Source organism: Dasypus novemcinctus, chromosome 4 (genome assembly GCF_030445035.2).
Source record: "Dasypus novemcinctus isolate mDasNov1 chromosome 4, mDasNov1.1.hap2, whole genome shotgun sequence".
NCBI classification, from domain to species: Eukaryota; Metazoa; Chordata; class Mammalia; order Cingulata; family Dasypodidae; genus Dasypus; species Dasypus novemcinctus.
This window is the reverse complement of record NC_080676.1, coordinates 7,422,613-7,448,680: the sequence shown is the minus strand read 5'-3', so window position 1 is coordinate 7,448,680 and position 26,068 is coordinate 7,422,613. Positions and strand designations below refer to the sequence as shown.

The 26,068-nt window shown below is 37.2% G+C and overlaps 1 protein-coding gene across 45 annotated transcripts in view; it reads left to right on the top strand.

Moving 5' to 3' along the window:
• Positions 1–26,068, top strand: part of CEP70 (centrosomal protein 70) — a 98,221-nt gene that overhangs the window by 28,746 nt on the left and 43,407 nt on the right. For all 45 annotated transcript variants that reach the window (XM_058295047.1, XM_058295049.2, XM_058295045.2 and 42 more), the window contains 5 exons: positions 8,555–8,724; positions 13,808–13,864; positions 23,674–23,761; positions 23,852–23,940; positions 25,115–25,189. In XM_058295047.1, coding sequence (XP_058151030.1) covers positions 8,555–8,724; positions 13,808–13,864; positions 23,674–23,761; positions 23,852–23,940; positions 25,115–25,189 — 479 coding nt within the window. The remainder of the gene's footprint in view (positions 1–8,554; positions 8,725–13,807; positions 13,865–23,673; positions 23,762–23,851; positions 23,941–25,114; positions 25,190–26,068) is intronic.

The window sequence follows — 26,068 nt, the reverse complement described above, 5'->3', positions numbered from 1 at the left end:
TGAAATTAGTTTGCTTTTGTTTAAGTCTCTGAAGGATACTTTTTATAGAACGTCAACAGATGTTGGCAAGTCCAAGGAATTGCTGCCCCTTGAGTTGCTAGATTGGCCCATTCTGCTACAGACTGCTCGTACATTCCACTCCATACTAGTCAATCGGTGCTGTCCTGGGGAAGATGAAGCAGAATTGTTTTTACAGTTTAAGGCACATTCTTCTTTTTTAACATACAGTTGTTTCTAGTTTTAAAATGTCTTACTTACCATTACATGTTTTGCAACTGAAAGAAGGGAATCATTTGAGTTTTGTTTAATATGTATGTGGCAAAGAGATCACAGATCTCAACAAAGCCTTGGCACAGTATTGAAAGATTGCTAGGGAAATGCAGAAACCAAAAGGCAATATTATATTTGCAGTTTCTATGTCCTGCAGTGTGTTTTCCCTTTTTCTGTGCTTGGACCTGTATTTTTGTTTCCTTTATAAACTTTCAGGTGTTTTTAAGTTTTAAGCAGATAACTATTTTCAGTTTTAAATTAGTGTACTCTGTCTTAGGGTAGATTCCCCCTCTTTTTTTTTTTTTACAAAAATGATGGTGATCTTCATAGAAAACATATGGATTGGGAAACTTGAAATTTTTCCTGAGATATACAAATGAAACACTTTTGTAACAGTCATCTGTTTTTTAACCTTTCTATTTTAGTTTTCATCAAAGTTATATGTGTCTACAGTTTTAAGAGTCAAATAGTCTTAAAAGACTTATATTTTATTTCCGCCTCAGTGTTTGCCAAGTTTTGTTGTCAAGATAGGTAGTGTTCTTTTTTATTCTCTGGAAGAATTTGTGTAGGATTGACATTATTTCTTGTTTAAATGTTTGGTCTAGAGTTTTCTTTGTGGAAAGGTTTGTAAATATGAATTCAATTTATTTAATGTTATAGGACTCTTCAAAATTTCTAATTCTTATGTCACTTCTTACGTCCATTTTTGTAGGAATTTGTCCGTTTCATCTAAATTTTTAAATTTATTGGCATAACATTGTTCATTTACTTTTTTTGATCTTCTGATGTCTGCTGAATCTAGAGTAATGGTGCTTTTTTCACTCCTAACATTGTTATTTGGGCCTTCTCTTTTTTTGAATAATCTTGAGAGATTTACCATTTTTCTTTGTCTTTTCAAAGAATCAACTTTTGATTTTGCTGTTCTTTGTTATATGTTTGTTTTCTATTTCTTTGATTTCTGCCCTGTTAATCTGGGATGACTTTAATCCAATTTCAGAGATTATGATGATTTGAATCTAAACTTCGGTCACAGCGAGAATTGGTTCACCTTCATTCTGAAGGTGTAATATTGGAGGTTTTCCTGGGCCTTCCCTCACTTGGTTGACCTTGGGATCCAATTTTTGTTTCCATAGTATACATACCAGCTAAAAAACAAAACAAAACACATACAAACTTTGCTCATCTTAATAACCTCTGTGACACCCTTTAAGGAATTTGCGTATACTCCTGGGGTAGCTCCAAAACCTGGACTCTCTTTTTAGGGTTTTCTTTTCCTTCCAGATCATGGCCCTGTAATTATTCACCGCCTTGTTAGCACTTGAAATAGATATTTTATATATATATATATATATATATATATATATATATATATATAGTTTTTTAAAAGTTCTTCTCAGTACAGGGATTCGTTTGAGTGAACTAGTCTGTCATTTCTTTAAGCATAATAAGCATAGTTGTTATATTGCCTCTCTGATTCTAATATTAGAAGTTCTTTGTGGGTTTGATTTACCTCTTTTTCTTCAGGTTTTAGTTTATGGTGTCTTGTTATCTGTACATGCAGGCGTAGTATTTCAGAAAGTATGGGAATCATTTGAAGCTTACAATGAAGGCATTTTACTCCAAAAAGGATTTTTTTATTTCCAGATGCCTATGGGAGCTATCATTTCACCACTTAATTATTTTAAGATTATGTCTTGTGGTTCCCTGGTTTTAGCTAGATTAAAAATCATGTTGTAAATATAAGATATGGGCTGTGGTTAGTAGTCATTTTTTTGGAGGGGAAGGGTACTGGAACCAGGGATTGAACCCGGGACCTTGTATATGGGAAGCTGGTGTTCAACCACTGAGCTACATCAGCTCTTCTGACTTGGTGTTTTTGTTTTGCTTTTTGTTTGATTTTAGGAGGCCCTGAGAACCAAACCGAGACCCTCCCATGTGGAAAGCAAGCGCTTAACTACTTGAGCCACATCCATTTCCTAGTAGTGATATTTTGATAATGCTCTTTCATAATTTGTAACAAATGTTTCACAACAATGCTTGGTTTTGGTGGTAGGGAGATATGTGGGAGCCCTGTATGAGGATATGCATGTTTGTTTTATAGATTCATAACTTTCACTATATACTTATTATTTATGTATGTTCATATATGAATGATAAACTTCAATTTTAAAAGTTACTTAAAAAACCAGATTGTGACCCAGTTTAATGTGAGGAAGGTTTCCTCTTAGACTTCTTATTTGCCACTTTTTCAATCCTGGGCTTTTATTTCAGTCTCCCATTACTCTGCAAGGCACTCAAAAGTAAAATTCAAGTTTGCCAAGAATGGTAAAAAACCCTCATAGCAAAAGCAACTTCCAAGCTTGCTTACCTTTCTGGATTTTTAAAAAAAATTTATTTTATTTATTTGTTTACTCCCCCGCCTTCGTGGTCTGTTCGTTGTTTGCTTGCCTTCTCCCGGAGGCACCAAGCACTGAACCCAGGGAGGTGAGTGCCTGAGCACTTCCCCTCCCCGTGGGCTGCAGAGTCTGCTGGCTTGTGGCTTCTGCTTGTTTAGGTGTCTAGCGACCTCCCATGTGGAAGGTGGACGCCCATCTGGTTGAGCCACATCTGCTTCCCCCTCTCTGGATTTTTATTTCACTCTTCAGTTTTGGCCTGCTAATTCCTTACTATTTTGTCATGTCTTCATTGCTTGTAAATATTTTAAACAGTTTTATCAAAGTATTATTTATATATAATAAACTGCACATGTTTAAAGTTTATAAGTTGATAAATTTTAACATTGATATACCATAAATATAATGAATATATCCTTTATTTCCAGAGTTTCCTTGTGCCCATTGCTGTCACACTCCTTGTTCTCATGTAACCACTGATCTGTTTTCTGTCACTGTATATCAGTTTGCTTTTTCTAGAATTTTATATAAACAGAATCATATAGTATGGACTCTTTTTTTGGGGTGGGGTCTGTTTTTAGCTCAGCATAATTATTTTGTAATTCATACATGTTGCATATATTTTTTTATGGCTGAGGAGTATTCTACTGTACAGATATACCACAGTTTATCCATTGATCTTTTGGCTGACACCTGTGTTTCTAATTTTTTGACTATAACAAATCAGACTCCTATAAACATTTGTGCACATGTCTTTGTATGGTCATATGCTTTCACATCCTTTAGGTAAATGCTTTGGAGTGGGGAAGCAGGTATAGCTTTGTGGTTGAGCAACTGCTTTCCATGTACAAGATCCCAGGTTCAATCCATGGTACTTCCTAAAAATATATATACTTTGGAGTGGAATGGCTAGGTCATATGGTTGGTGCATATTTAACTTTTTGAGAAACTGCCAAACTATTTTCGAGAGGTATAGTACCAGTTTACATTCCTATCAGCAGTGTATGAGAGTTCCAGATAATCTGCATCCTTGCAAACACTTGGTAGAGTCAGTCTTTTTTATCTGTTTATTAGAACATTTGTAAGTTTATAAAAAAGTCATGCAGAAAGTTCAGAGTTCCATATACTCCCCTCTCACACACAGTTTTCCCCATTAACAGTTTTGAATTAGTGTTGTACTTCAGTTAAAATTGATGAAGTATTATTATAATTATCCTATTAACTATAGCCCATAGTATACATTAGGGTTCACTCTTTGAGGGTTTTGTCTTCTTCAATTTTGTACATTATCAGAGGTGTGAGAGGGATCTCATTGTGGTTTTAATGTACTTTTTCCTAGTGATGATGTTCAGCATCTTTTCAGGTGTTTATTTACTGCCATCTTTGAAGTTTCTGTTCAAATTTTTTGCTCATTTAAAAATATTTTTTATTGTTTTTTTTTTGCCCATGTTAAAAATTGGATTGTTTTCTTATTGAATTGAGAGGGTTTTGTACATATTTTAGATACAGGTTCTTACCAGATATGTGACCTGCAAATATTTTTCCCAGTCTGTGACTTGTCCTTTCATTCTCTTAACAGTGTTTTTCAAACAGCAGAGTACTTAATTTTGATTATGTTCAATCAGTTTTTAAAAATAAATCATGCTTTTGATTTGTATCTAAAAAAGCTTTGCCTAACCCAAAGTTACAAAGATTTTCTCCATTTCCTCTTGAATTAGAGATTCAAGTTCATTTTGTTGCATGACAATAAAGCTGTCCCAGCACTTTTTGTTGAGAAGATTATCCTTTCTCTACCAAATTGCATTAGGTGTAAATCAGTTGACTATATGTGTATGGGTCTAATTTCTGGACTCTTTGGTCTGTTCCATTGATTTTTATGTCAGTCTTTATGCTAGTACCATACTGCCTTAATTACCATAAGGCAGACAGTGTAAATCTTGCACTTTTTTTTTAGGTTGTTTTGGCTATTTTTAGGTCCTTCACATTTCCATGTGAATTTTAGAATCAGCTTTTAGCTTCTACAAAAATGCCTCCAGAGATTTGGTTGGGATTGCACTGAATCTGTAGATTAATTTGAGGAGAATTGATATATTAACAATATTGCATATTCCAATCCATGAACATGGTACATCTTTCCATTTACTTGGGTCTTCTTTAATTTCAGTCAACAATGTTTTGTAATTTGGGGTGTGCAGGTCTTTCATATGTTTCTTTTTTTCTCAGATTTATCTCTTAAGTATTTACTTTTTTCTATTTTTTGTTTTATTTTATTTTATTTTAGGAGGTACCAGGATTGAACCCAGGACCTCGTACATGGGAAGCAGGTGCTCAACCACTGAGCTACATTTGCTCTCCAATATTTAGTATTTTTGATGCTCTCGTAAATCTTTGTAATTTTTTCTATTTTAATTTCTCATATTTCATTGCTAGTATTTAGCAATAGGATTAATTTTTGTATAGTGCTGTTACATTCTGCAACTTTGCATAACTTAATTAGTTCTAGCAGCTTAATTTTTGTAGATTCTGTAAGATTGTCTATGTAGTATCTGTAGATGATCATATCATCTGCCAATAAAAATGGTTTTACTTCCTTTCTAGTCTGAATGCCATTTTCCCCTTTTTGTGCTTCATTACACTGGTTAGAACTTGTGCAATACTGAATAAATGTGGTGAGAGTGCATATTTCTGACTTGTTTCTTATCTTGGGGAAAGGTGTTTTGGGGATATTATGTGGAAGTTCTTTGGGTGATGAGATGCTAACACACATAGCCAACAAGAGAGTGTATGGGGATTGACAGCTTTGTTATATCAAAGGGTGTGAAAGGACATGGGGCTATTTGACTTGGGCTCCTGTAAGGATCAGTGGGGGGAAGGGGGAGAAGAAGTATGGCATTCCCACGGATGCTGGTGATTGATAGCTTTAAACTATACTGCGTGAAGGGCAGAAGTGGCAAGAGCAGTTTGGTGACGATGAGGCACCAAATGCAATTTATTTTATGCCTTTACAAAACATTCAATTTTTCACCAGTAGGAATAATGTTAGCTGTAGGTTTTTCACAGGTGTTCTTTGCCAGGTTAGCAATGTTCCTTTCTATTCCTAGTTTGTGAGTTTTTTAAAATCAGAAATAGTTGTATTTTGTCAATTTTTTTTATGTGTTTGTTAAAATGTTTTTGAAAAATTTGTTAATATGGCAGATGCATTGATTTTCAAATGTTAAACTAATCTTATGTTTCTGGGATAAACCCCGCTTTGTCATGATATATATATATTTTTTTAAATAAAAATTTATTTCTTTATTTCTCTCCTCTTCCCTCCCACCCCAGTTTTCTGTTCTCTGTGTCTATTTGCTGCGTCTTCTTTGTCCACTTCTGTTGTTGTCAGCGGCATGGGAATCTGTGTTTCTTTTTTGTTGCATCATCTTGTTGTGTCAGTTCTCCTTGTGTGCGGCACCGTTCCTGGGCAGGCTGCACTTTCATTAGCGCTGGGCAGCTCTCCTTACGGGGCGCACTCCTTGCACGTGGGGCTCCCCTACGTGGGGGACACCCCTGTGTGGCACGGCACTCCTTGCGTGCATCAGCACTGCGCGTGGGCCAGCTGCACTCGGGTCAAGGAGGCCCCAGGGTTTGAACTGCTGGCCTCCCATGTGGTAGACCTCCCATGTGGTAGACAGACCTAACCACTGGGCCAAGTCCGCCGCCAATAATACAGCTTTTAATTCTGCCTTTTTATGTACAATTGTTTCACCTTCAGGAGAAAGCTTCCTTTCCTCTGCTCTTTCTTCAGAAATCCTGAGCTGTTCTGTTTGTTTTGTGTGTGCAGATTTTTCTCCCTAGCTCCTGTGATTTGGTCAACTCCTCTCTCTCACGCAGTGCCCCCTTTTCATATACTTTTCAATCCTGGGGCCTGCTCTGTCCTACACAGTTCAGTTTTTCCCTTTTTCATGAGGCTTTTCTGCCTCTGATAACTTGATCTTTAGGGTATCCTGCCTCAGAGAGCCATATGGGTCATTCAAAAACCCCTGTTTTTTTTTCATTTAGATATTCCAGCAATTAGAGACTGGGTTGGGTGTGTTCACTTTTTGCCAACTCTTCTGTTACAGGTCTCTCTTGTTCCCTGGGGCCCTTGTGTATGCATGGTGGTCCAGCCTCTTGGGTTCCACCCTGGATCTTTGTGGCCTTGGGTCTGTGTGCCTGGATATGCCTGAGGTTCTAACTCATTGCTGTGAGCCGCTCTGTATTCTGTGTCCAGGCAGGAGGTACCTGGGCCCAAGTGCTGCTGATGTGTAACTCTGTAATCTGTGTGGGACTGAGTGTGGGGAAGGGTACAGACTGGCAGGTCCAAATTGCAGATCTCCATCCTTCTTTTTGATATTTTTGTTCTTTGAGTAAGAGTTTGTGAGTCCTTCTCCAGTTCCTTATCTTCCTTTAGAGTTTCAAGCAGGTGGGATTTTCCTTTTATTAGTTGTTTAAGCTTGAGCTTATGTTCATATTAGCGTGAAGAAAGGTGTGCAAGGATAACACCAGGCTCCTAAGGATCAGTCTTGTGGCTTAGAGACATAGAGCAGGAGATCCTGAGTTTTGGTTTGCATGTGTGGGGTGAAATGTCCTTGGTATTAAAGAAGAGATAAAAAAGAAACATTTGGTCAGAAAGGAAGAGATGTTTAGACTGAGAATGAATGTGGGATTCATCTCTTATAGTGGTAATTGAAGCTATGGACATGGGTGAGAATACAGGTTGCATCTAGGAGTGAGTCTCAAAGAACTCTTAACATTTTACATCTGTATAGAGAATGAGCTTGCAAAGGACACCCAGGGATAAAAGCCAGAGAATACAGAAAACTGAGAAGTACTATCTTGCTGAAGTCAAAGGTAGAGAGTATCCAAGATTGATACAAAATATTGAATATAAATCATACATTATCCCAAGATTTATATTCATTATTTTGTATAAATGTTGGATAATGCACTGATCACTTCTAGCTATCTTACTGGTTGTGGACTTAACTCTGAGTTCGCAGCTCCCACATTGCATGAATGCTTAAGCTGACTATACCATCAAAAATCCTAAATTATTATTCATCACTCAAGAATCTTAATTTTAATTCTTTTTTTTTAAAGATTTTTAAAAAATTAACACTTCTATTTTTAAATTTTTTTTCAATTTATGCCTCCTTTCCCCAGGTGGTTCTCTTGTCTGTCTGTTCATTGTTTGCTTGCCTTGTTCAGTAGGCACTGGGAACCAAACCCGGGACTTCCCACATGGGAGGCAAATGCCCAGTGGCCTGAATCCCATCTGTTTCCTGCAGGCTGTGGTGTCTGCTGGCTTGTGGCATCTGCTCCTTTAGGCATCTGCTCATTGCTGCAGGGTGCCGTGTCTGCGTCTCGCTCTCAGTGAGGCAGGTGTAGACGTCTAGCTCTTGTGGCGGGAGCAGGCGTCTGCTTGTCTTCTTTAGGAGGTACCGGGATCCAAACCTGGGACCCCCCCCCATGTGGTAGGTGGGTACCCATGTTGTTGAGCCACATCAGCTTCCCTTAATTCTTCTTTTTGACATCCTTAATATTGGTCCCTTCCTGATTATTGCTTTCATCTAAACCTAAAATTATATTAGTTTTATGGAGATTTGTTCCTTTACTTCTTATGAAACACTGAGTGCTCACAATTACGAAATTATGTTTTCTTCATTTTACACCTAGTTTTACTCTTAGGTTTTCTGGGTTTTTGATGTATTAGTGTTGCAGAGCTTGCATGCCATCTAAAAATAGCCCAGTACTGAAGTTCTTGAATGAAGCAGCTAAATAGAAACCGAATATGTCTTTGTATACAGCTTTTTAAGGACAGCCCTGTTCTAGATATACATAATGATAATTACGTGAATTTTTTTTTCTTCTAGGCAAAATGCCAACATTACAAGAAAAAACAAACGGAGCAACAAGATACTATTGCTTATTTACAAAAAGATATCTATAGATTAACAAAGGAGGAAGAAGAACGCATTGTCACTCAAAACAGAGTGTTCTCCTATCTCTGCAAAAGAGTTCCTCATACCGTCTTGGATAGACAGTAATGTTTTCTAAATAAGTTGATATATAGTTGTATACATAATTAACTTTTTTTTAAAAAACTGATTTCGTCTTGGGGTTGGTTAGATCTCTTATAAACTCTTTTTCCCTGCCTTTTTTTTTTTTTTCATGTCCAGGACTTTTTGAAGAAACTGATCCTTTGCCCTGCAGAAGCTATCTCACATTCTAGATTTATATGTTTGCTTCCTGATTATGTCATTTAATTTATTCTTCTATCCACTGTGAATTTATACGGTTTTAATGATAAAATTGTCCTATCTTTGGCCAATGGGAATTTCTTCACATTGGTCTCATAATCCTTTTGACCCAACTTTGTTAGATTTCTTGCTTTTAGCCAGAGGCTCATCCTGTACATTTCTTGCCATAGATATCTTTTGAAAATTGGTATTAGACATTTGCTAAAAATAACATTAAACATATAATTAATCAGACATTCCTCAAAAAGATTGCTGGTTCTTTTTAATGAAGAACAGTATTTAGAGACCACAATTTCAGTGTTTGGGTTGCATATTGTTACTATGTTGTAATTGCTTTTAGGGTTTTTCAGTAGAAAGTACCTATTATTTCTGGAAAATAAAAATAATTAAGTCATTACTGATATATCCAGTTGAAATTAGCATTACAGGGTTTTTATTGAAACTGTTTTGATTTTATATTTGCTTTTTTTTTTAATACTGAAAATCTTTATTCAGAAGAACAATATCAATCTTAGTTGCTTTATTCTATAATATATAAAAATAGTTTCAAAGTAATAGTACTAGTATTACTATTAACGAAAATACTGAATGAAGTTTAAATTTCTTTGTAATTCTATAATATTTGACTTTAGTGTATTTCACTGTGGATACAGTCAAAATATGGCATTCCAAAATCTCTTAAAATACTTGTTTTCTTTGTATGTCTGTTACCAAATTAAAATGCAGTTCGGTTTGTTTCAATTTGTTTTCAAATTTTAGGGATGCTTTTTAATTATTCTTTTATTTACTTTTGAATATAAACTACGTGAGTTCAAAGCAAGCTAACTATATTCAGAGACGTGTGTATTCATTCCTGTCCCCTTCACCCTGTTTTTTACCTCCCCTATAGGTAATTAATTTTAAGATTTTGGCTTTATTTTTAACAACTTTAAACAGTATGGATAGTATATTCACATTCCCCCATCTTTTGCAAAAGGTAGCACCTTGTTTTTTTCACTTAACAGTATAAACTGATTTGTATTTTAACTAGTTTTGTGTGGAAGGATAGGTATTTTTTTACTGTGAAAATTAATATGGAATCACATCAATTAAAAACAGTTCAGGGGAGCAGATGTAGTTCAGGTGATTGAGCACCTGCTTCCCATGTATGAGTTCCATCCTGGGTTCCATCCCCAGTACCCCCTAAAAACAAAATAAAATGAAAAAAAAAAAAAACACCTCTCCTTGGGGAGTAGATGTAGCTTGGTGGTTGAACACCTGCTTCCCATGTACAAGGTCTTGGGTTCATTCCATGTACTTACTTTAAAAAAAGTTAGTTTGTTTTGATGACTATTTGTGTGATAAGATACTCACATAATTTTATCCTTTTGAAGGAAAAGACACAAACTTTACCATTTATTTCATAATTAAAATATATATAGATAGGTGTAAGTATATTTTAAAAGACCAACAATAAAAGAAAAATAGGAAGAATAAAGAAGAACCAGAGAATTAGAGACGAGAGAATGGCAATTAGAGCAGAAGCAAGTATAGTAGTAAGGGAGTTGGTGGGGGGAATAGAAAACAACAAAACCTCGCCAATATGAGTGAGTGAGAGAGAAGGTAAAGAAGAGAGAACTAGTTATATACAGATGAATATAAGCTAATTCAGGTATCAGTTTGGCTGATGGACCAGCAATTTTCCACTCTGATTTTCAATAAAGTAAATTTTCATTTTGAGGCACTGAACTTGAGAATTGTGAATTAGCCCTATTTGAAGTACTTGAATTGTAGCCAAGTAAGGTAAAAGAGCACATATTCAGTAAGATAGATGATGGTATGTGCTGTAATAGTAGGTGAGGTGTGATAGAAGAAGAGGTCAATTTCCATTGAGAAGGTAGAGGAGACCAGAAAGGCTTCTTGAAAGAGGTAATTTTTAACCCAGACTATTTGGAACTATGATATTTTATGGGCAGAACTGAGGAAAAGAACATTTTAATTAGAAAAGTATGGTGGCAGGAAAACAGCTTATTTGGAAATTGGTAATCTAAGAAGTCTCGAACATATGTATGAATTTTGAGAAGAGACGAGAACGGAAAGGTGTGCTGGAACTTTGGAAGGCTTAAACTCCAAGCTGAAGATATTGGGTTTTATTTTCTGTATAGCAGGAGAAAAATAATCCAGAATTTCTGAGCAAAGAAATTAAACCTAGAGACAAAAGACAAGTTAGTAGTCAGTTGAAATAGTCGAGGTCAGGTCAAGGGTTCTTAACCAGGGGGTCTGCGAGCTTGAATTGAAAATTCAAAAAAACATTCTTGTGTGGATGTGTTGGTGCGGGTATGATATATTAATATTTATTTAAAAATACACAGTATAGTGTGGACTTAGTATGATTTTTGTTTTGATGTAGCATATTCTAAGTGCAGTGGATAGCTGCCTGCAAAAGGGTTGGTAAGGATGGCAGAGATGGTTTTATGATGCTGTGGGAAAACTCGAATTTCTGAATGTTTGCCAAAAATGACCGTTTGAAGAGATGTTGAACCATGTTAGGTTATCAGGTATTGAAATTATGGCAAATTGTAAAACATAATTTTGAATAATCCTAAAATTTACTTTAAAGACATGCCATTGGTGAGTATCATAGAACTATCTGCCACTACATTCTGAGGCGGGGTCTGTGGTTTTTACCTGACTGGCCTACACGTGGGTTATAGCCAGTGGGTTTTCACCTGACTGGCAAAGGTGTCCGTGGAACAAAAGAGGTTAAGAACCCCTGGTCTAGGTGAGAGATAATGAATACTTGAACTAGGATCAAAAGGTAGGAGAAATTCTGCAGAGATGGACAGGATTTAGTGACTAGTTGTAGATACTGAGAAGAGGGGAGGAGTCAAAGATAGCCAGATTTCAAGTTAGGTTTGTGGAATGGGGAGGGAAGATTAATTCAGTTACGGACGTGTGCTTAAGCCCCTTGGTTCACCCATGTGGAGATGTCAAGCCTACAGTTAGGAGGAGTGAGCCCAGAGAACATCCAAATTTCAGGTAGAGAAAGAGGAGGCTGAAAAGTAGTTATGTTTGAGTGCGAGGAAAACCAGCGAGTAAATGTTTTAAGGAAGGGCTGATCAGAGGTGTCACATATTGCCTCATCAGTGTATGTGTTTGCCTTTCCAGTGTCTTATTTGCTCAGAATCCCCAGTACTTGACATAAAATAAGTCCTCCCTGAAAGTTTATTGATGGTAGTATTTAACAAGCATTCAGAATGAATGAAGTTTGTGATAAAAGAAAAGATAGAAAAGGGATGATTAGCGTAAGGGGAAAGCAGGTGTCTTGTGTAGGATATAATGGAGATTAAAGCATAATGTGAAAGCTGGTATATGTTGAGATGGAGAAAGGTTGAAGAAAGCGTGTAAAGCAGAAAGTTACAATATTAAAAGCATAATTGATCATTAACTATGAAACTATAGTGTTATTTTTCTCTGATGAGTTTTTTATATAACAAAAGTAATACAAACTCATAAAAATTCAAACAATATAGACTTGTATAAAGTAAAATGTTACAGACCTGCTTACTCCTACTAATTGCCATACCCCAGAGATAAGCACTCTTCATAGTTTGGTGTGTATCCTTCCTAGTGTTTCTCAACGAAAGTGCAGTTGGTATTTCGGGCATGGATGGGACAGATCTTCATTGTGTAAGGCTGTTAGATTCAGTGATGAACTTTTGGCGTACCCCCCTCCCCCATTTAGTCAGAGTGACAGCCAGTAATGCCCCTCCAAATGCTATGTTATGGTGTTATGCTCCATTTAAGAACCTGCAGGGCTCTTTTTCAGTGAGTATACAAATTCTCATACAATTTTTTTTTTTAAGATTTGTTTTATTTCTCTCTCCCCACCCCTTCATTGTTTGCACTTGCTGTATCTCTTTGTCTTCTTTGTTTCTTTAGGAGGGACTAGGAACCAAATCCATGACCTCTGATGTGGGAGGGACACTCTGTTCCCTGCTTCATTGTGTCTTTCATTGTATTTTTCCTCTTGAGTCTCATTTTGTCATCTTGCTATGTCAGCTCACTGTGCCTGCCCTTGTGCCACCTCTCTGTCCTACTCTTCCTCTTTAGGAAACACCAGGAGCCTCTGCTCCCTGCTTTGTTGTGTCTCTCATTATGTTTTTCTTCTTGTGTCTGTTGTTGCTTCATCTTCTTGTGTCAGCTTGCTGCGCCAGCCTGTCGCACCAGCTCACTGTCTTCTTTAGGAAGTGCTAGGAACCAAACCACGGATCTCCCATGTGGTAGACAGGAGCCCAGTTGCTTGAGCCACACCTGCTTCCCCGCATACAATTTTTATCTTTTCTTTTTTGTTCTTAACAAAAATAGGGTAATACTTATACATTTGGTTATCAACTTAATTTTTTCCCCACAGCAGTCCTTATTTGAATATACAAGTTTACTTTTTTAATGCTGCATAGTTTTCTATAGTATGAGTGAGCCAGTATATATTTAACTTTTCCCCCTATTGAAGGCCATTTGGATTGTTTCTAGTTTTTCACTCTTAAATAATGGTTCAGTGAACAACTTTGTACATTCTGAGTTGCTCCCTTAGATAAATATTTCAGAGAGAGAGATTGGTATAAGTAAAACTGTTGGGGCAAGGAGAATATGCATTTAATATGTTAAACATAATGTTTGTGGTTATTTAAAAATCTATATTCTCTAGTTAATAAAAATATAAGACTAGTTATAAAAATTGCTTCCAGCAATGATCATTTACTTTTTAAAAACCTTCCAGATAAATCTGTTATTACTTTTATCACTATAATTTGAAATTTGTAGATGGAATAGTAATTGCTCTAATACAATATTTTAAAAATAATTCAGTTTTACCATGTTTTCTAGGTTGCTTTGCCTGATTGATTATTATGAAGCTAAAATTAGAAAAATTTATAAACAAAGGTATGTCTAATCCTGTATTATAGTGTTTGAAGTTATTATCCAGTCATAAATCACACCAAAAGTTTTTTGCAGCCTTTTGAAACTTTAATTATGCTATGGAAAGATACCTAATATGTCATTATCAGGTTCTTTCTTAATAAAGATCTTAAAGACTGTATTTTATTACTTATGTTAAAATGCATTGTATTTCTATTAAAATACGTATGTTTAATAATTGCCAAAGTCTTGGTCACTGTGAAAATGCTATTTACTTTTTATTTTTTGAATTACTATAGTTTGTTCTACTAATGCCTCTAACTTCTGGATAGTTACTGAGTATCCACGAAGTACATAGAATTATATTAGCCCCCTATCAAAGTGCTACCTAATTAGTATCTGAGTTTATTTGAAATAAAATGTCATAGTGAAAAATCAGGCATATAGATTAAAACATCTTTGTCACTTTTTTTTTTTAAGATTTATTTATTTATTTATTTCTCTCCCCTTCCCCCCCACCCTGGTTGTCTGTTCTCTGCATCTATTTGCTGCGTCTTCTTTGTCCACTTCTGTTGTCATTGGACACGGGAATCTGTGTTTCTTTTTGTTGTGTCATCTTGTTGTGTCAACTCTCCATTTGTGCGGTGCCAGTCCTAGGCAGGCTGCACTTTCTTTCGCGCTGGGCGGCTCTCCTTACGGGGCGCACTCCTTGCGCGCGGGGCTTCCCTACGTGGGGGACACCCCTGCATGGCAGGGCACTCCTTGCGCACATCAGCACTATGCGTGGGCCAGCTGCACACGGGTCAAGGAGGCCCGGGGTTTGAACCGCGGACCTCCCATGTGGTAGGCGGACGCCCTAACCACTGGGCCAAGTCTGCCGCCCTTTGTCACTTCTGATAAAATAAATAGCTAAAGGATATCTAAGTCCAAATAATCACTTTAAAATGCTTTAATATGAGGTCATTAAAACAATAGCTATTCTGTTTCATTGTTTTGTGGATGGAACCATTCTCTCAACAAATATTTTTAAAGCACCTGCTGTGTGCCATGTTCTGTTTTAGACACCAAGCATATTGCAATAAGAAAAGCAAATTCTCTACTCTTGCAAAGAGTAAAATCTAGTATTCTTGTCCCAATAATAATGGCTTTCCAGAATCCCAGAGAGACTAATGGCAGAGCTTTGCTGGCTCCTGATTCCTTCTAGTACCTTAAGGATTCTTAAAAAAGGGGGAGGGGAAGAGGGAAGGAAAGAACAATTAATGACAGAAGTAGCTCCTTGCTTCATTATGTTCCAAAAACAGCATTGTTTCAGATAACTTCAGGGCCTTCTGGTTTCCAGATGAAATGCTTTTAGATGGTAGGCATGGTGTCAGATTAGAGATTCGATAATGTTTTGGACATGAGCCTTACTAAATTTTTAAGAGTTTATAGTCTAGGGAGAAAGATAAAATATGAACACAATAATTAGGAAAAATAACATAAGACTTTAAAAACAGTGTAATACATGTCACAATAGAAAATTTCTAAAAACCGTGGATGGTAATTGCTATAGGAGTTTATGGTAAAGAAACTGTTGGGGTATTGTGAGCAAAAGTGCATAAACAGAAGAGTGTAAGACTTTTTTTTTTTAACCAGTAAAAACAATAAGCTGGTTTGGTGTTCAGGAGATTTGTTGTCAGGTTCACAGTTAGGGTGGTAACCTATGGAGAGCAGCCATTAAAATTCTAGGCAGGGACAAGCTATAAATGAGTAAGAAAACATCAGTTGCCTTGGAAAGAAGGAAGGCACTTTTTCCTTTGAAAAAACTCAGTGGTGGGGTTATGGATATATTTTTTATTAGAGAAATTATGGAATTACAGAAGAGAAGGAAGATGGGGAATTTTGTGGCATAAGGGTTTGCAACCACTTATGCTCACAAGAGTCAAGAAAATAGAAGAAATAAATTAAGCAGTTCATTGGTCATTGGGGACTATGACAAATTGGAGAGCTGTGCCCCAACTGTTGAGGGGAACAGCTACTATACAGTTCTAGCCAGTTGATGCCATGCAAGATGCCACATGTGATTTGATCTTCTGGTTTTTTCAAGAGAATCTAGAAGGTTGGTTATAAACAAAAGCAGATTTTTTTTAATGTTCACCATTAATTCAAATAAAAAAAATTATATAGAGCAAACTGAATAACAGTTGCAACCTTTGATCTATATTTTCTGTAAATTCTAATCTAGATTCAGTGGTTGGCTAACTTTTTATCTATAAAGGACCAGACAGTAAATATTTTTGGCTTTTTGGGCGATACAGTCTTTGTCACAACTGCTCAACTCTGCTGTTGTGTAAAAATAGCCAGACAATATGTAAACGAATTGGTGAGACTTTGTTCCAATAAAATTTTATTTACAAAAATCTTTGGCTAGATTTAGTCCATAGCAGCAGTTTGTTGACCCTTGATCTAGGTGATAAAGAGAGAGTCTGGGATTTTAAGTAAGGTTCAACAAGATTTTAGCATAGCCATCATGAAATCTTTCTTGTAGAATATGAAGTGAGAAAGAATAATTCCTTTTTTCACTTAAGAGCTCTTTCTTTACTGGTCTAGCTAAAGTGAAATACTTTGGCCTTATACCAAAGTGCTCAGATCTAATATTTGGATTGAGTATTTTTTCGTTAAGGAAGAGAGGGGCATAGAAAGAAAATAGGGGATACATTAGAAATAAAGTTCTTACACATGAGAAAATTAGAAGTCATTTAAACTTTGTTCATAGTCTGTCGTAAGCAGAAGGTTTCACGATTTGTTGAGTGAATAGTTTATAAACTTTGATGGTCTCCTCTCTAGGACTGAGTACTAACTAGGTAGTGAGATTATAGCAACTTCGAGGTGAATTTTGAGATCTACAAGTAGGATATTAGTATCATCTGGAAAAACAGTATTATTATTAAAGGAAAATATAATTAATTGACAAGTATTACAATAGTAAAGGAAAGACAAAGAGTTAAAAGGGGAAAGTGGAGAAAAGGTGAGGAAGGACAGGTTAAGATTTGGAGGTAAACAGGAAGCATGGGAGAGGAGGTACGCACCGGTAGGGTTGGAGGAGCAAGGGCAATGGGATGGGAGCCTCTTATAGAGGCAGAGGTCCTTCTGCTTACCATCTATTTTTTTAAGGACCCTGTTGTCCAAAGTTTTTCTCATCATGAAACATATAGAAAATGATGTTTATACTCTATACTGGGATTAACAGACAAAGCTGCTTAATGCCAGAAGGAACTGACTCAAGGACTTTGGCTACCCAGGCCCTAGCCAATTGTCTTGAGGGCTGGGTACACAAATATCTTGGCATATCTGTAACCCTTTGGTGTAGGACATCATTTAGGGGCTCTGCTTTAGACTCCAGACTCGAGGAGTCCTCCAGAGGTTTCTGAATGCAGTGGGCTGGTATTCCTTTCTGCTTCCATGTATGAGAAAACTTGGGTAAAGCAAAGGAAGTAGAGTAGAGGCAGTGGAGGAAGCAAAGTTGAGGCAGTAGAAATGCCAGTGCAATAGTTAAGCAATTGGAAATCTTAAAAATGGCAGACATGCTGCAGTCTTCAAAAAAGAGGAAAAGTAGGGAAACGGACTTTGGCCCAGTGGTTAGGGCCTCCGTCTACCATATGGGAGGTCCGCGGTTCAAACCCCGGGCCTCCTTGACCCGTGTGGAGCTGGCCCATGCGCAGTGCTGATGCACGCAGGGAGTGCCGTGCCACGCAAGGGTGTCCCCCGCGTTGGGGAGCCCCACGCGCAAGGAGTGCGCCCGTGAGGAAAGCCGCCCAGCGTGAAAAGAAAGAGCAGCCTGCCCAGGAATGGCGCCGCCCACACTTCCCATGCCGCTGACGACAACAGAAGCGGCCAACAGAAGCCGACAAAGAAACAAGATGCAGCAAATCGACACCAAGAACAGACAACCGGGGGAGGGGGGGAAATTAAATAAAAATAAATAAATTAAAAAAAAAAAAAAAAGAGGAAAAGTAAAAACTTAAATGACAGGCTGTCAGACATGTTACTTTAAAAATATTTACCTGGGAGCAGAAATGACACTTGGGCACTTGCCCCCCACATGGGAGGCCCCGGGTTCAGTTCCCAGTGTCTCCTAAAGAAGATGAGCAGACAACAAGCAGATAGACAAAGGAGCCATCGGGAGGGGGGTGGGATTAAAAAAAAAAGTTGACCCAATGTTAATACATCAATATATTACATGGAAGAGATTGCTAGTTATTTCTATTAGTATTTCTCTGGTTAGTAAATAAGATTAAAGAACCAAAGAAAGTAACATAGGAATAAAACTTACTAAACTCAGAATAAGTTTCTTCTAAGATGCCAGAGAGACACACATAAAAAAGTTACCCCAGGGAAAATAGTAAGTAAATGTTAACCCCTTCTCTAATTCCATCCTTCTTTTAAGATAGAAACTCAAAGAATGGTATTGAGAAATGAAAGCAGATGGCTTTGTGGTGTACCTCTGATCTCCTGGACATGATAACATTTGGATTAGGGAAGACTAGAAAATGAGACATAGGATTTCTCTAGTTTTGCTCTTTCTCTCCATTCCTAAAGAGAAGGTACTATTTTCAACACAGAAGCCCGTCCTGAGGCTTCTGGAGGCCATTGGAGAAAGGATGGGGAGCCATTTGTCTGTGGGGATCCCATTTCTGAGGAGAGCTTGGGGCATGCTTTGAAGTACATTTTTACTTAAGGGAAATCACAAGATTTGTCAATACTAAGTAAAGAACTGTAGGAAAGGGAAGTGAAGATTCCTGAAATCTGTTTCTCTTCAGGTCTTTATATATTTAAAATTGTCTTCCCCTACTATATTCATATATTAGGCTTCTCTTGAAAAATACATGTTTGCTCAAGCCAGGTATTTTAGAGAATTTACAGGGAAAATTCAGGGAATGCTGAGTGCATTGATTTTGGAGCTTACTGTTTGAGTGACTCTGAACAAGTTATATAACCTAAGCTTCACTTTCCTCATCTTTTAAATGTGTGAATCTTCTATTGTGGTAGGAACTATTTTTTTCCATATCTAGCTGCAGTTCTTTTTTGATAGATGTAAATGATTCAAAATTATCTATACTAAGCTCAGTTTTTTTAAGACTGAAAGTTGACAACATTTCTTTGTAAATTTGGAAGTCCTTTTACACAAAACATACCCAAAATATTCATTGACTGGTGCTAGTGTCCTATAGCACACTTCTTGTCTAAGGATAAAGTATTTGCAGCTTTTCAAATTTTGAATCACTTGGTCTTTGATGTTATTGGAAAGTTCTTGTAAACTACAAGTAATTGTGAGTTTAATGGAAGATCTTTCCTTTTTGTAAAATATGTTTTAGTCTTTTTCTCTTGATTTTCTGAGAATTTCTACATCTGAAATAATTTATCTTCTGCCCATCTAAAAAGGTTCCCTTTTTCTGTGCAAGAATCCAAGCTGTTTTATAGTTGGCCAAAGTTATAAGCTCAAATTCTGTTAAATTATTTTTTAGTTTTATTGGATAGTTGATTCTGATTTTGTTGACTAAGTTTACTGATTCTTTTTTTGACTCTTGAAAGGAACCGTCTTATCAAATTTACTATATATTTGCTGAAAATGTCTCTTAACATTGACTACTTCATTATTTAAAAATATTTTAGGAAAGCGGATTTGGCTCAACGGATAGAGCATCCACCTACCATATAAGAGGTCCCAGGGTTCGATACCCAGGGCCTCCTGGTCTGTGTGGTAGGTTGGCCCACGTGGAGTGCTGCTGCACACAAGGAGTGCTGCCCCGCACAGGGGTGCCCCCCATACAAGGAATGGCCCCCACTCATGGAGTGCAGCCCCCACACAGGAGGGCAGACTGCCCAGGGGTGGTGCGGCCTACACAGAGAAGCTGACACAGCAAGATTGCGCAACGAAAGAAAGACACAGAGAAGAGACAATATGAGACTCAACGAACTAGGGAGCTGAGGTGTAGCAAAAGAGTGGTCACTTCTCTCCCATTCCGGAAGGTCCCAGGATGGATTCCCAGAGCTGCCTAATGAGAATACTGCAGAGAATACTTGGTGCAAGTGGACACCAAGAGCAGACAATGGGGTGGGGAGAAATAAGAAAGAAAAAAAATTTTATACAACAAATAGCTTTTTATAAATAGCAGCAGTAGGAGTCAGCCAAAGGGGTGCTGATGCAAAATATCAGAAATCAGTTGATTTTTATAAAGGTGATATATTTGGAGTAGGAGCTTACAGATACAGGCCATAAAGTATAAGTTACTTTTCTTACTAAAGACTATTTCCTTGTGTTGGAGCAAGATTGCTGCCGATGTCTGCCAGGGTTCACGCTTTCTGGGTTCCTCTCTTCCTGGGACTTGCTTCTTCGTGGTTCCAGGGTTCCTCTCTTCCTGGGGCTGACTTCTCTTTCCTCTGTGTGCTTACTTCCCAGGGCTCCATCTTAAGACTTCAGCATCAAACTCCATCATCAAACCCCAACATTAAGAACCCTTCAACTCTGTCCTTTGCCATGTCTTTTATCTGTGAGTCTCCACCCACCAAGGGGTGGGGACTGAACACCCTATTGGCACAAGGGGTTTACCTAATTATTTAATCAAGTAAATCTCTGAATCCAATATAATCTAATATGCCCAGAAGAAAAGATGGATTTACATACATAACCCAATATTTCTTTTTGGAATTCATAACTATATCAAACTGCTACAGCAGCTTTACTGATACATATTTCATGTACCATAAAATTTACCAGTTTAAATTGTACAATTCAGTGGTTTATAGTAGCTTGACATAGTTGTTCCACCATCATCACAATTCTTGACCATTTTCATTGCCCCCGTGAAAAACCCTGCACCCACTCAGAGTAACTCCCTATCTCCTCTCCATCCCCAGCCTAAGCCCCAGGCAACCATTAATCTACTTTCTGTCTCTCTAGATTTCTCTATTCTGGACATTTCCTATAGGTGGAATCATACAATATTTGATCTTTCATGACTGCTTCTTTCACTTAACATAATGTTTTCATGGTTTATCCATATTGTAGCATATGTCAATACTTCATTCCTTTTTATGGCTGAATTAGTTTGTTATATAAATATACCACATTTGTCCATCCCTTTGTCAGCTTTTGGGTATTTGGGTAACTTCCACTTTTCGGCTATCACGAATAATGCTGCTGTGTATCTTACTGTATGTGTTTTTGTGTTGAATGTGTTTTCATTTCTCTTGGATATATACCTAGGAATAGAATCGCTAGGTCATTTGATAACATTACCAGCAATGAATGAGGGCTCTGATTTCTCCACATCCTTACCGACGCTAACTATTGTCAGTCTTTTATTTTACCCCTTCTCATTGTGGTTTTGATTTGCGTTTCCCTAAAGACTTAATGATGTTGAGCTTCATTTTGTGTCCTTATTGGCCACAATAATTGGGATATTATCTTTGGAAATATGTCTATTCAGATCCTTGGCTCATTTTTAAATTGGGTTATTTGCCTTTTTATTGTTGAGTTGTAAACATTATATATTCTGGATAGAAATTCCATATCATATATATGATTTGCAAATATTTTCTCCCATTCTGTGGGTTGTCTCACTTTCTTGATGGTGTCCTTTGAAGCACAAGCATTTTAACTTTTGATGAAAATGTATTTATTTTTTCTTTTGTCACTGTGAAAAAGTTTTTTCACTTTGTTCTGCAGCAAATAATTGCATTTGTCAAGACATTTGTGATATAACCTTCTTCAAGTCTCTTTTAATTTAAATTTTAGTTAATTAAAGGTTTAGTTCATCAGTCATATTTGCCACATTTAAGTGCTCAGTGGCCATATGTGGCTAGTGGTTACCATATTGGATAGCACAGTGTGAATGCATCAGGATTGTTAAATATAACAATATTGATTTGCTAGCACTTTGCATTTTAAATGAAGATATACTACTGGTGCAAAATCAAAGTGGAGATGCAGAAGACTGCAACTATCTTTTATTTACTTTTCACACAAGTCCTGTGAGATAGGTGTGACAGGTAGTTCTGAGAGATTAATCTCAAATAACACAGCTGGTTAATAGTGGTGTCAGGACTTGAACTGAGACTGTTAAGTCTGCTACACTGTCCTCTGTATTCTGCATTTTCTCGTATGGGTTTTTGGCAACATAAAAGTACCTAGAAGGAAAAAACAGTATGTTAGGAATGTATTTTTTTCCTCACTTTTTTTTTCTCCCCCTCTTGTGGTTTTTGTGTGCTGTCTGCTTTCTGTGTCCATTTGCTGTGTGTTCTTCTGTATCTGTATTTATTTATTTCCCCTCCCCGCTTGCAGCTTGCTTGCTGTCCTGTGCACATTTGCTGTGCGCTTTTCTGTGTTTTTGCTTGTCTCCCTTTTTTTTTTTTTGTTGCGTCGCCTTGCTGAGTAGGCACTCCGTGGCACTTGTGGGCCGGGCGGCGCTTTGCAGCGTACGGGCGAGCCTGCCTTCACTAGGAGGCCCCAGAAGGCGAACCCAGGGCCTCCCATATGGTAGACGGGAGCCCAGCTGATTGTGCCACAGCCGCTTCCCTGGAATGCATTGTAAAAAGGAATATGGGGCAAGCGGATATGGCTCAAGTGATGGAGCTTCTGCCTACCATATGGGAGAACCCTGGTTCATTCCCTGGGGCCTCCTGGTGAAAAAGAAGAAGAGAAAGCATGCCCGCGCGGTGAGCCAGTGCCCACACAAGTGCCCACATTGTGAGCCAGTGTCTGCACAAGTGCTTGCATGATGAGCCAGTGCCCCGTGCAAGTGAGCCATGCAGCAAGATGATGATGCATCAAAAGCGAGAGAAGGGGAGAGTCAAGGTGAAGGGCAGCAGAAACCAGGAACTGGGGTGGTGCAGGTGACAGGGAACCTCTCTCCCCATCAGAGGTCTCCAGGATCGAGTCCCGGTGAATCCTAGAGGAGAGAAAATGAGAAGAGAAGACAACATAGACAGCAAAAACAGCAGGGCAGGAGGAGGGAAAGGGGGAAAAAGAAATAAATCTTAAAAAAAAAAGAAATATGGGGAAGCAGATGTGGCTCAAGCAGTTGGGCTCCTGACTACCATATAGGATGTCCAGGGTTTGAAGCCCAGGGCTTCCTGGTGAAGGCAAGCTGGCCAATGTGGAGTGCCAGCCCACGCGGGAGTGCCACCCTGCTGGAAATGCCGCCTTGCATGGGAGTGCCACCCTTCACTAGAATGCAACCCCACGCACGAGTGCCGGCCGAAGCAGAGAGCTGACGTGGCAAGATGATGCAACAAGAGACACAGAGGAGAGACAATAAGATGTAGCAGAACATGGAGCTGAGGTGGGGCAAGAGAATGATCCCCTCTCCTACTCCAGAAGGTTCCAGGATCGGTTCCTGGAGCTGCCTAATGAGATTATAAGCAGACACAGAAGAACACACAGTGAATGGACACAGAGCAGACAACAAGGGGGAGGGAGAGAAATAAATAAATCTTAAAAAAAAAAAAGAATTTGGATGTTCTTTGTATGATTTGTTTTTTTTTTCATTCAACAAGCTTTTCACCACCCCTTTTTATACCACCAAACCCTTCTAAACAATAGGAAACAATGGTTAACAATACAGATAAAGTTCTGGTCTTCATAGAGCTTACATTCTAATTGAAGATAAAGACAATAAAAATATTTGTGATAATATCAGGTAGTGATATGTTCTAAATACCATTCTCTTTGAAAACAAAGTGTGGATTAAATTTAAATTCATGTTTAGGTTATCAAATCCTTATTGGATTGGTTTAATATTTTTCTGTGAAGATGCATTTTTCATAAGTATACTGCATGTTTATTTTCATAGGCAATTTAAAGAAGAGGAAAGCAAGTCAGAAGAAGAAACCGACTATAGAAGTCTGGATGCCTCACCAAGTTATAAAGGCCTTCTCATAGTATGGGGACTGCATGACTAATAAATACTTTTTTATAAAGTAAAATAACTCCTAGGAAAGTTCATTAATTTTCTGTGAAATGTGTTGCAGTCATTGCAGAATCAGCTCAAGGAATCAAAATTCAAGATTGATGAACTTTTAAGTGAAAAGTTGAACCTCCAAAAAGATTTGGAAACCAGGTTAGAGAAACTTAAGTAATTTTTCCTTACTTAAGTAAACACATACTAGAATTTAGAATGTTAAATGGATTATTCTAGCCCCTTTGTTCCTAAAATTATCTCAGGGATTTCATACTCATGATTTTGTCAGCTGTTCTCTCACAATATGCATTGGAAGGAACAAAAATATATGGGTAGATAAGAGAAGTGAAGAAATCGGAGTACACATTGAGGAAGACAGGAATGGAGTGGAATTCAAAGGAACTTAGTCTTAATGCCAACAGGTTTCCCATTCTCAAACTGCTTTAGAATGTCTTGTTTAATCTTATCCCTGTGTTGTGAGTGGAGAAGAAAAGTGAACAGTTTATAGTGTAGTGCAACAAAAGATACATTTACATATAGCATAGCCACAGAAGGATGACTCTGCATGTTGGTTCTGAGTAAAGGAATAATAAGGAATGAACAGTTAAGGCTTTTTTTTTTTCATTCAACAAATATTTGTTGAATGCCCTTTCACTGTCCTAAGCTCTGAGATAAAATAATCATCAAAATAAATTCCCTGTTCTCATAAAGCTTACATTTCAGTGGAGAGGTGACACATACTGATACCTGTAGTATAAGCTATTTATACAGTTTGAAAACCTGCCACACAAGAATATATTCATTTGTCATTATATAAATATGCAGTAAAAAATTTTAAACATACATAGGAATAATGAACACTGAAGTAAGGATAGTGGTTACTTGTAGTATGAGAGAAAAGAATGAAATAAATGATAGACACACTGAGTTTAATTTATATTTTTAATGTTTTAGTTAAAAAAAGATTTGATTCAATTCTGTTAATGTTCAAAATCTGATAAAGCTGGGTGGTAGATATACCAGTATTATAGTATTTTCTGTTCTTATCTGTATATTTGAAATATTTCACTATAAAAGCAAGTAACAAATTAGCAATACCGAAAAATGAGTAAAGCTTTTGAAGGAGAATGCACAGAAGAAATCCAAGCAGCCGATAATCATCTTGCTAGTAGTCATAAAATATTTTAGAGTTTTAGTAAGATTATTTTTGGCATGTAAGGTATGCTCCATTGTTTAATATTAAATATCTTTAGAGTTTTATTCAGTAATTTAAATGCATTCAACATGGGGTTTTTTGTTTTGTTTTGTTTTGTTTTGTTTTTGTTTTTTACAGGCCCACACAGCATGAATTAAGGCTTTATAAACAACAGGTGAAGAAACTGGAGAAAGCCCTTAAGAAAAACATCAAGTAATTATATTTTATATTTTACCAAAGTTACAGTTTTACTGGGACTTTGTATTTTATTATTTTTATTGACTATCACTTTACCTCATGTTAAGTTATAATGGCCTTGGTTTGGAATTACCAGACCTGTTGACAGAAATGACATTAAAAAGAGATATTTTAGTCCCCACAATTGAAAAGCAATTTCCACTGTGATGGATAGGGTTATATATTCATCTTAAATGAGAGCAAGAAAAAGATAGTTGCCTGATGCAATAAATGGCAAAGAATTTAGCTAGAAATTTATCTTTAGAAGTCATAGAAGTATTGCAAGAGAGTTATTGGAATTGGAGATGATAAGCTCCCAATTTTTGTAGTTGGTGGTGATGACCTGAATAATATATAGCCTCACCACATTTTAAAACTAGAAGTACCAGGAGAAGTAAAGTGTCTACCACTTGTACTCCTGGCTTTGAATAACAAGTTATCAGAGGAGTTTCAACAAGTTGGTCCTCAAATAATGATGGTGTTTTCTGAAGTTTATGTGTACTCTGCTTCAAGGGAATGAGACGGAAGCAAGTAGTTTGGGAAATATTGGAATGAATGTGAGGTAATACAGTTAAATGCATTGTCATTGTATTAGCATATGTTGATTCAATTTTCAGTGTAGCTGTGTTTTCTTTTTCCCCCTTCAGCATATACCACAGTGAAAGGCAAGTATTATGGGCAACTCAGAATTATATATTGAATTAAATTGAGAACCAAAGGGTAGGAAAATGGAACAAAAAAGAAGAGATGTAGGAGGGTTTGGAAAGGATGCATTCATTTTTTCAATTAATATTTATTCCACTCCTGCTCTCTGCTTAGTATTCTAGGCACTGGAGTTGCAATGATAAACTAAAT